The sequence below is a fragment of the Erigeron canadensis genome, chromosome 1 (genome assembly GCF_010389155.1).
Source record: "Erigeron canadensis isolate Cc75 chromosome 1, C_canadensis_v1, whole genome shotgun sequence".
Lineage (NCBI taxonomy): Eukaryota > Viridiplantae > Streptophyta > Magnoliopsida > Asterales > Asteraceae > Erigeron > Erigeron canadensis.
The window spans coordinates 26,260,692-26,272,488 of NC_057761.1; the positions used below are offsets into that span (position 1 = coordinate 26,260,692).

The 11,797-nt window shown below is 31.3% G+C and overlaps 1 protein-coding gene across 2 annotated transcripts; it reads right to left on the reverse strand.

Moving 5' to 3' along the window:
- Nucleotides 1-2,823: 2,823 nt before the first annotated feature.
- LOC122581132 (dihydrodipicolinate reductase-like protein CRR1, chloroplastic) lies at nt 2,824-5,620 on the reverse strand. Of its 2 annotated transcripts, none has more exons than XM_043753292.1 (10): nt 5,450-5,620; nt 4,849-4,971; nt 4,691-4,765; nt 4,489-4,554; nt 4,314-4,409; nt 4,053-4,169; nt 3,622-3,714; nt 3,437-3,538; nt 3,139-3,225; nt 2,824-3,045 (listed from the first exon to the last, which is right to left on the reverse strand). In XM_043753292.1, the coding sequence occupies exons 1-10, from the start codon at nt 5,573-5,575 to the stop codon at nt 3,013-3,015; spliced, it is 918 nt and encodes a 305-aa protein (XP_043609227.1). In that variant the 5' UTR covers nt 5,576-5,620; the 3' UTR covers nt 2,824-3,012. The 2 variants fall into 2 exon arrangements, with proteins under 2 accessions (XP_043609227.1, XP_043609235.1); XM_043753300.1 differs by lacking the exon at nt 5,450-5,620 and adding an exon at nt 5,241-5,305.
- Nucleotides 5,621-11,797: the final 6,177 nt, after the last annotated feature.

The following is an 11,797-nucleotide window of genomic DNA, read 5'->3' on the forward strand; positions in this document are numbered from 1 at the left end:
CCGTTTTGGAAACTTTATGGGAACAGAGACTCGTACGAAACGCGTACGAGATGTTTCCTTGAAGTTTCCATATATACCGAAATATTTCTGTGAAGCTTCCATACCGTATCTAACTAATATTATGTTTTCAATGAGCTTTTTTAATTCGAAAAATGACTGCCATCTTGCAATTATGTATTTCCCCAAACACAAGTCAACTATATTATACAATTGAGATCACCATCAGGCTTTTTTAATTCGAAAATTGATTAGGAAAAACTTAATTCGTGATCACCGTTCACCATCAAGCATTATAAATTTATACATATATAATTATACAAAATCTCTCAAGTCTTAAGTCTCTATATATAAAATCAATATATTTTTATTTTTATATTTTTTTATTGTCGTATTTTTGTCATACATGTATCCTAAGTTTTTTACTTTTTCCGTTTTCCGTTCCCGTATCGTTTTCGTGCCTCTTTGCCGTATCGGTTTCGGTGCTACATAGTAGAGTTGTTTAGAAAGTATTTTAATTTGAAATTTAAATACAATTTTTCCCTCAAAACACATCAAACCCACACATAAATCAATCACGAAGTGAGAATTTTCAGTCAATAGTTTTCATAATTAACTATATGTGAAATTAAACTACAATTTTATAAGCTACTGAAAAATATAACTATGTAATAACTTTACAATAAATTTTCCATTTAGAAAGTGTAAGTTGTACTTAACGTTTTCTTATTTCACTAAATCATCTACAATTAAATCTATAAAGAATTAGACGGTCGAAAAATGAATTGGTCACTTATTCTACTTGATGATGTACCCCTTCATATCACAATACGAAGCATGTCTACGAAAGGCATAAGCCCGGAGGTGCTTAATTAATTGATTAAATGGTTAAGAGATATCCTTTCCAAAGATAAAAGGATATTCATATATCCGACCTTAATGAAGATCGCTATCTAGGGAAGCAAATCGGATAACCATGACAACTAAATCTAAGAATAAAAGATTAAACTCTAATCTTCTCCTCCAAGAAACCCTCTCCTATAAAAGGAGAATGATTTCTCCTACAAAGGAACGATCACCCAATTGGCCGAAAACCCTAATTTATATCTTCCACATTGGCGTCAAACTACCTTCGGGAAATCACCAAGAAACAACCCAAGACCCTCTTGATCTCACACCCATATTACGCTTACGCGATTTGGTGCACAATCACTACTATAGTATTATGTATCCAAATTTCATAATTTTCATGGCTGAAAATGCATCCTCGGTAATTGTAGTAGACACGGGAATGGTCAACACGATTTGAATCAATCTATCAATGACTTGATTTTCTCAATTTTGATAAGCCTTGGGATAGTTCAACAATGGATGTCAAATTTCCTAACGTTGAATGATCTTTTACATCAATTTCAAAATACCTTAATTAAAATTCTAAAAATCTATAATTCTTTTTCATGTGAAAACTGTGGAATAATTTTTTTTTTTTGGCAAGTTTACAAATAACATTCATCTTGAATGATTTATAAGTTATAACCTTTTCTTGGATCCATAGCTGAGCTCAATTATAACAACTCCACAATTTTCTCATAAAACCTAAAATCAATTTCCTATACCTGATGAAAATCGGTTGTTTCATTACATATATGAAAATAGAAGTGGTAGCTTTCAGTAATTGTATCTCGGTTCTTGCTGCCCTTCCCACATAATAAGAAACATCTCTTAATCAAGAACATTAACACCATGCGTTTCACATAATTCAGAAAATTGGTGACTTATCAACAAAGGGAATCTTCCTTGACATCGGTTTTAAGAACAGGGGTGTACCCCGAAATCCGGGACGTCCTGCATGTTCCACAAGGACGTCTTTTGACACAACAGTTCCCTTAACCCCATTTTTTGGCACGTTTAGGCAAGGAGTCCATCGGCCTATGGAGCCGATTGTGGCTCCTTTGGTTTCTTGTTTTACATAGCAAATTTCCTTTTTTTGTTTTGTTTTTTTTTTTTTTAACTTTTGGTCTTTTGGTTTCCTTTCCCTTGCAATTTAGCATTTGTTTTGATAAATTTTTTGAAAACACATGATATGTTTCTATTGGTCCATTTTCTTTTCAAAAATTGTCACTACTTCCTTACTTCATATAAACTTTTTTGTTTTAGAAACAAATGTTTACTTCATCAAATATATGATGAAAACAAATTTAAAAATGATGTATTTTCCTTATGTAGAACTAACGTTCACCTCTTATCTTGTAGTTACATCCCCCCCTTTTTACCTTTTCTAAAAGGGAAATGATCCTTACACAACACAATTTTACCATACACAACAATATATGCATTAAAATGTTGTGTAATACAACTGTTTGATGCATGTATTGTTGTGTATGGCAAAATTGTGTTGTGTAGGGATCATCTCCCTTTCTAAAAACCGTATAAGTTGGATTGTACATCCGCAAAAAAACTTTTAATAGAAACATAATGGGAGCCCTCCAACAAGTATCTCCCGGGCATTTCAATGTTCCAATTATACTAAGCCGTTTACCAGATTCAATTTCACCTATATCAAGCATTTAAGCAATTTCAATAGCTTGAGCATTTAAAATATGCATCATGTTAGCTTTATTGCTAAGTAGTTAGGGCTGAGAGCGTGGTCCGGTTTCGATAGTCAAGTTATTTTTGTTTTTGGTTTGGTTTTTTTGATCCATATTGCTACATTAATGCAAAACCCTATTGTTATGTTAATTTAAAACCAGCTAGGAACTTTTTCATGTCTCAACCTTGAGATTAATTTTCAAATATTATGAATATAGGTGTCTTAGAATATATCGGTTTTGGCGACCAAATCAAATGAGTGTTCATGTTCAATGGAAAGTATCAAAACATGCTCAATATCAATCGTTCTAAGGTACGTACAAAGGCAACTCGCGATATGATTCATTTGAAATATGACCCGCACACTCCAAGTGGAAAATAGCTTTCTATCACCGATCAACGAAAGTCATCTAGGACACTTGTTATCTACAAAAACTTCTCTAAGCCATAAATGAGATTCTGCAAATCAAGAAAACCAGGATATAGAAACCATGTTTTATCAAAAAAAAAAAAAAAGGATGACAAAAGGATGTAAATGTTTTTCGTAAGTACCTTCAGACGTACAACTTGCCTAATAGCTAAAACAAGACCTGGCATTAGACACTCCACATTCGTTATATCGTGTTTTATTGAGTACATCTGTGTAAAGAATAAGATATGAGCAAATATATATATACATAGCATATGTCTAGAACTGTATATAAATCAATTGAACGTTTGACACATTACCACATAGGCTATGGTTCCTTTTTAGAGCATTCGTTATAGATGTTTCATCAGAGAGGTGTTTTCATAATTGATAATATGATTGTTCTACTAAGGAACAAAATATATACATTGAAGAAAATACCTCTCCTGGCCCTGAAAAATGAACTGTTGTACTAGATACGAGTCCAGGAAGGACTAGACTATGCACACGAACCCCATCTTCTCCCACTCGTTGCCCTCTTGCCTTATGACACAGAACAATGTTGTTTTACTTTTCGGTACGTTTAACATTCCATGTTTTATTGCTTGATGGAATTGCATTCTTACCGGAATATCTGTTTCAAGATCATCTCTATTGTAGAGTTGCCCAAGGTTGGAGAGGTTATTGGCAATTTGCACAGAATCTGGTGAGGGGAATGCCTGTCCATTACCAATTGTTTTAGTTTCAGTAAGAGGTAACAGTTCATATTCATCTCATAATAATTGGGTCGATTAAGGCCATGTTTAACCTCAAACGGGTCTGATGAATATTTTAGCTAAATTGTATGGGTTTAAAGGGCTGGAACTGTATTATTAATGCATATAATTTCCCTTTTTTAAGAACAAATAAAATCTTTGGGTAAACCTGACCCATTATAAATTTATAACCCTGTACTAAAAGTTACAGTTTTGACCCGAAGCCAGTTGATCTCTTGCCCATTTTGCCACGTATACTTAGTACAACTTGATTTTAAAGAAACTTAAATAGATTGACTCACTCCTTTGTTGGCTTTAGATTCGACAATTTCAACATTTCTATAATGAAATGAGGCTGAAATTGCAGCTTGTTGGAGTAGTATGGATCCTATCGACAATGTTGGTGCTACCAAACAACCCTGAAAACCAAAATATCCCAATATATAACCACAATTTATCTTATCATCAAACTTAAAAAGCAATTCTCAAGAGGGAAAATCATCAATGTTCTCGTTCAAAAGTAATATTAACTTTGAAATTCCAATGTCTCACCCGGTGCTCACCATGCTGGCTTTCTCACAGAAGGCAGATAATGCTGCTACGGTTTCAGGTTTAATTTGTGGTACATAAACCACACTATGCATACCAAATGCCGTTGCCTATTAATCATACCACAAAACATCAAACACATTTTAAATAGATATTCTGATTTTTGTAAGCTTCGTAGGAAGACCATACCTGTTTGACATTGTCGTAAACTGTTGAAGGATCAGTGAAATCAACTACAACTGATGTTGCTTTTGACTGTCAAAACATTTCATTTAGACTGTTAATAAATTAGTTTATTACTAAGGTTATTCATATTGAACTTAATAGTAAAAAAGTTTAAATTTCAAGAGCCAAATGAGTTAATACCATACAAATGATTTAGTTTATTTACCTGAGATATGGAACCAAGTACCATTGTGAGATCATTAATAATAGGTATCTCTAAAGCTTCTTCCATACCGCATACCTTAAACAAACTGGAAAATTAAATATTTCGGGTATGATATTAAGATTTTATGATGTTACAACAAACATAAAACATATTCAGACCTTTCCTATGTCTTCTCCTACAAGGTGTGAATCAACAGCTCCAGCGAGTTCCATTCCTCTTGCTCTTGTGACGGCTAATACTGCAGCCATTCCAATTTCCTTAGCTGCACCATTAATTACCACCTGTTGATTAACATTACATTTGATAAGATACTTGTTTCTGTTTGAGTTTTCGAATTTCAAGTAGTTATTTTGATGTGAATTGATAGTAAAAACACATCTTTTACTCTTGTGCACTAATGTGACAACTTAAACCGCGTCCATTATTTGTACAAGGAAAAAGTAAATAACCTGCATAAAGCTTCTTCTAAGTTCTAAGTAATGATATTTTTCTTAAAATGAAACTTCATAAACTCAATATATGAGAGGAAGTGACAGAATAAATAACTTACACTTGGTATAACGGTACGATGTTATTTAGGAAGTATGATTTGATATGTTTCCTTGAAAGTTCTAACTATATTTGACTCTCTAAGATACCACACAAAACAGATGAACATTCAGTCTGCGGAAAGAACTACTCACACGGTATATATTATTTATGTATGGAAAAAGGATGCACGTGCCTAAAATAACATCCTACTGATAAAAATGTTGATACCTTAATGTTATTTTGAGGAGGCTGTTGCTGCATTGTACAAAAGATGGAAGAAGGAAGACGAGTTTTTATGTAACCAAAATTATTGCAATGGTTTATAGGATGAGTTTGGATCCTGAAAGTTGCCATTGGAGCACAACCTTTGTCTCAATGTGTGTGTTTGTTATGTAAAGATATGCAGATAAGCTTTCTATTTTGTGCTGTATTTCATTTCTAAGATGATGTGGGGTTTTCATTTTCATTTTATTTGTATGGGCCAATAGCCCAAGCAAACATTATTTTTGGGCCTGGATCAAAAGTTACTAAAGTTAGTCAAAAAGTCAAAAATATTTTTTACAAAACTAAATCTCTATCTCTATATATAATAAAACAAGATTGTTTTTTATAGGTATTATTAGAAAGTTGTTGATGTGACAAAATCATATTTCACTTAAAAATTCTTTTTATTTAATTATGATGTCATATCTATATAAATAATATAGAAATAACTTAAAAATATCAATCATTTGTTTAAAGAATAAAAAATCTCTCTTATATAATATCATAAATAAAATATTGTTTTTATTTAGTTGATTTATTAACTATATAATTATTGTTTTAGTTGAATTATTAGATTTATATCAAGTTATAATGTTTTAAAAACAAATACTACATAATTTCTTTTAACTTATTTTATAGTTTTACAATTTTAATTAACATGTCTGGGTTAAACCCAGGTTGATTAACTAGTTAAAGAAGTAAATAATTATGAAAAGATAAAACTGTCTTTTGATGATTTTTGCAAAATTGGAGCGGTAATATTGAAACGCTAAAGAGTACATGTTTTAAAGACTTATAACAATTGACACGATAAAAGTATATGTGCCTGGTGGCCTAGCAATTAGACAATCTAATGTTCTCTTAAAAAAGTCTTAACTGGGAATCTTACCATGTAATTCTTGAGATGGTTAGGGAAAGAATTCGAAAACGACAACGAAAATATATATTATGGCATAATCTGAATACATTACTTTCTTTTTTTACTAACCGTTTACTTGTTTCTTTTTAACATGCAAAAAGTAAATTTATATTATGAAGTGTCGGTAGATTAATTGGCTTTCAAGACCATCCAAAGCAAATACAGTTCCTTAAATATCGATATCGTTAAGGTCAAAACATTAGACTTTATTAGAATAAAAAGTCATACAGTGTCACTATTTTGAAGATTATATTTAATTAACGATAGATTGATTACCAAAGTATCTTATAATACCTAGCCGCCATTAAACAAATGTTAGAAATTTAGAATTACTGGCATAAGTTTTTCGTGTGCTGAAAATGTATATTTATCTAGAATGTAAGGTTCATGTGAGTACTATATACATATGAATAATTAGTATAACTTGAGTACTATATACATATTAATTAGTATAACTTGAATTGTTCATATGCTAAATTATGATGGATTTGTATGAAATTTTTAAGTTGCATTTAGAAAAAAGAAAATATATATTAAGTTAAAGGAATAATACATACCAATTAAATGTCGTATCCTTAGGCAGTTTAATTGGGGTTTTCTTCTCCTAAAGATATTGAGGGTGACGGAGCTCTTTAGCATGGACTCGTTTAAAACAGCATAAGCTAGATACTCTGTTACGAGCAATTGATCCATATATTTAAAAAAAAAATTAATTCATCATTCTTTTGTATTAAAAGGGTTTGGCCTGTTATTTAATTAACAATATTTGTTTGTAACACATGAAAGTGACAAACTAAGTCAGAAAAGAATGGAACAAAAAAGCATGGGAATATATAAAGGAAAATGTACTAGACATTTCCCATACTAGCTTTTGTTTCACCCGATTTTAAGAGTGATTTACTTGTTTTTATTTCAGTAGTGGCAACAACCAATATATAGAGTAACTTATTAAAGTTGGTACGTATAAACAGTAACTTGGAATTGAGACCTATTGAACTTGAAGCACATAATAATTAGTTGCCTTTGTCAATTTTTTGATGTATAATATTTTCTAAGTAAAAATTAACGTTTTTTATAGAGAATGATATTAATCAGTTGGATTTTGTCATCATTGATTGTTAACTTCACTTCTAATTTATAGAGAGAAAACTAGGGAAAAGTTTCTTTCTTTTACTCCTTAGCTTGTGTTATTTTAGATCATTTTATATTTTATATTTTACTCCTTAGTTTTGGTTTTCAACTATAAGTTTGGGCACGTAACTCCACATGACAGACAGTGGCGGCCCTGAGGATTCGAATACCAAAGCTGATTCGGGATAAAATATGCTCTAGCTCTTAGAGAATTTAAATATATATGCAATTTTTTGACAAATAAGACTTTATAACAGTAACAAAATCATAATATTTATAATTCAGTCATTAGCTAGTTATTGGAATCAAATATGTCTATCTATAACATATTATACTTATACATATGCAATATATATATATATATATATATATAGAAAGTTTCCTTCGAGCCTCCCATGATGACAGGTACCAACTAATCTTGTAGAACATATCCAAAACCTAACTAAACTAAAATGATATAGATTGCAAGTAATTAGTAGAGAATGCAATGGCTTCATACATGCCTAAATTATAATTATAATTTACTTATATTAACAAACATACAACGTTGTGATATAAAATATAATAATTATGATTTAGGGGGTGTTTGGTATTGCGATTACAAAACAGAATCTGTGTTTTCAAAATAGATTATACGTTTTTAAAACTGCGTTTTGAAAAAGTATGTAGGTGCATGCTTCTTCAAAACTGTGTTTTCATAGCCGATAATCACTTTTTCATACAAACACTTTTCTAGATTATCTGCGTTTTACAAACGCAATAATCAAATAATCACTTTATAACTCAATCCCAAACACCCTCTAAGAGTGTTCCTTATTTTAGTCGCATGTTTCATGACGTCATCTAAAAGATTGAGAGCTAGGTCTATGATTATGATAACCTCATGTCCGGCATGTTAGATCGAGCTGAGATTTTTTATATTTTTGTTAGGATTTGAAAGCAATTTCTCAAGTAGGAATAAAGTTGTACATTTACATCTTAAGACCAAGCAAAATGAGGCGTTTTCTTTCTAAGGCACGCCCAAAAAACATCGAGAACGCCTGCCGAACACCTAAAGGACACCCTGAATGACCCAAACCTTCACCTCAATCCTCACTTTATTAGTTTTCTCGCCAGTAACCTTCCAAACTCTACTATGCCAGGAATACCTTCCAAATTCTCCAATGTCGGGATCTCAACGGTGCTCGGGCAACATGGAAAATGCATTTGTTATATTTGGAAACATATATATATATCATGGCCGTATATATAGGCCGTATATATATATAGTTTTTAAGGATAATGGCATACGAATGTAACCACCTATGACCAAATGGTTATGTAATGTAGTGACCTATTTAGGTGGCTATGTAATGTATGCACTTATGTTTTCTTGGCTATACTATGCAAGGTTCTTTTTATTTGGGTCAATCAATGTAAGAACCTATGTATTTTTTTTTGCTATACTATGTAAAGTCCATACATATTTTACATCGTATAGCCAAGAAAACATAAATGCATACATTACATAGCCACATGAATAGGTCACTACATTACATAATCATTTGGTCATAGGTGGTTACATTTGTATACCATAAACCCTAGTTTTTATACTTATAATTTTTTTTAAGTATTTAAATAGAGAGCCAAGGAACTCAATCTCAACAAACACAATCTCAACATGTTGATGCCGGTACATAAAAAGAAAGCTCCCGAGGAGCCGCGTGAGAAACCAAATCAACAACCTTGGAGTGCCGAAGAAAAAATGGCGTTGGCCCGTGCATGGCTAGAGGTTACCAAAGATCCCGAGGAACTGCAGAAGGTAAATATTATAAATTTTTGGTTTTATACATACATATATATATACATTTTAATTTTTCTGTTTTTATACATATAATATATATTCGGTTATATATATATATATATATGGGACCCTTATTTTGAGAACCATTTTTTTGCAGAAGAAAAAAAATATATGTTGCAGAAGAAAATTTCTTTCAAAACCTTATATATAGCCATTTGTCACATGTGAACAAAAAACATGAACAAATTCATTCATAAGCTCACAAAAGGCTAATTTGAAGGTTTCTAAAAAATATTTCTTTTACAACAACCATTTTTATATCATTTCACATGTGAATGAACTAAAAAAATATGTGAACAAATATATTATTTGAGAGTTCTCATAGTTTTTACAAAAAATGGTTCTCAAAATAAGGAAATTCTATATATATATATAGTTTCCTTATTTTGAGAACCATTTTTTTAAGGAACCATGAGAACTCTTAAATTATATATTTGTTCACATGTTTTTTTTGTTCATTCACATGTGAAATGATATAAAAATGTATGTTGTAGAAGAAACTTTTTGAAGAAACCTTCAAAGTAGCATTATATGAACTTGTGAATGAATTTGTTTACATTTTCTCTTCACATATGACAAACGACTATATATAAGGTTTTGAAAAAAAAATCTTTTGCAATATATATTTTTATAACGTTTCACATGTAAAATGAACAATCGCATATGTTTTGTAGAATTTCGGCCATGTATGTGTTTAGAATTATATTTTTTGTATAGTTTTGGTGTTTGAGATTTGGTAAAATTCTATGTTTTGTATGTGCTTAGAATTATATGTTGAAATTTGGTAGAATTATATGTTTTGGTATATAGTTTTGGTAAATAGTTTTTGTTTAGTTTCGGTCATATACATCTGTATAGTTTTGGTATATAGTTTAAGTGTATTTTGTATGTTTTTTTAGTTAACTTTCAAAAGGAGAAAACGTATTGTAAAAGGATTAGGCAAACTTTTCACACCATCATGGGTAAAAAGCCATACTGTGACGCGGATTCGATCAACGGGAAGTTTTGGAAGATGAAATCAGATATTCAAGGATTCCACCAAATGTATACTCGTTTGAGCCACCATAGTGGCGAAAACGACGCGGGTAAACAAACCTGTGCATTGCAGGAGCATGGTACTTTTGGTTTTCTTAGGGTGTGGGAGTTGATTAGGCATAGCTCGAGGTTTCAAGTGATATTTGATTGGGATCCTAAGTCTAGTCGCGGTGAGCGGACCTCAAAAAGGTCAAAGACCACATCGGGTTCAGGGGTACACAGAGTATGGGGTCGAATGCGAGGGTTCACATTGACCTCAATGATACGGAGGAAGAGGGTGACACAAGGCAGACTCGTTATATACTTCCGATTGGTAGAGGTGCGGCCAAAAGGGTCGCCTGGGCAGGTTCATCGGGTATGGATGCGACTTCGGATGACTTTGAGAGGTTGGGGGACAGGTTGGAGGGGTTAATGGACATTGGCACGCAACGGTTGGATATGAACAAGCAATGGATGGAGATGGAGCAAAAGAAGTATGAGATGAAGCAGGAGAAGACATATCTTAAAGATATGCAAATGTTGGCACTTGACACATCCCGGCTCGCAAAAGCCGATAGAGCAGCTATCGAGGCAATCAAAGCAAAAATCCGCAGAAAACATGGTCTTTAGATTTCGTAGTAGTTTTAGTATTAATAAGTATCAGTTTTAAGTAATTTTAGTAATTAATAAGTAGTAGTTTTAAGTAGTTTTTAAGTAGAGTTTCTAACTTGTATTATTTTAAGTAGTTTTTATGTAATTTAAGAACTATTTTTATGTTTATGTTTTAATGTAATGGAATTATGTATTAAGTTTTATTAAGTCTGTATGTTTTAATTTTATAAAGTTTAAAATTATAAATAATAAAGTAAGAAAATATGAAAGAGGTAAATGAAAAGAATAATAATTAAACAAAATTCAAAAAAAAAATAGTAAAATAAAAATGAGGGGTTATGGGAAACCCTCACTCAAAGAAGAACTCCCTCATATAGGAAACTCCACATGTCATAATATTAGCAAAAAGAGCAGTTCTAAAAATCTCTCACTCCCATTATCCTAAGTTCCCTATTGAGACATAAAACTTATAAAATATGGCATTAAATATTACTTGCTAGATATTATATATATACTAAAAAGTAATATGTTATGTACAAGTCCTTTTAAGCATAAATTGTACAAGTATTTATAACGTATATTAATTTTTATTAATTTTCATTTTAACCCCCTAAAGTTTTCATCTTATAACGTATATCAAAGTTTTTGTTTTCACTTTTTCAACACTAAAATTTTAGGTTCTCATGGTTTTATTAAACAACTTTCACACAATTACAGTTTTATTTTTAAACATTTGGTTTTGATTATTTTCATTCGTCCCTTTCTATATAAAATATATAACAACTTTTATCTG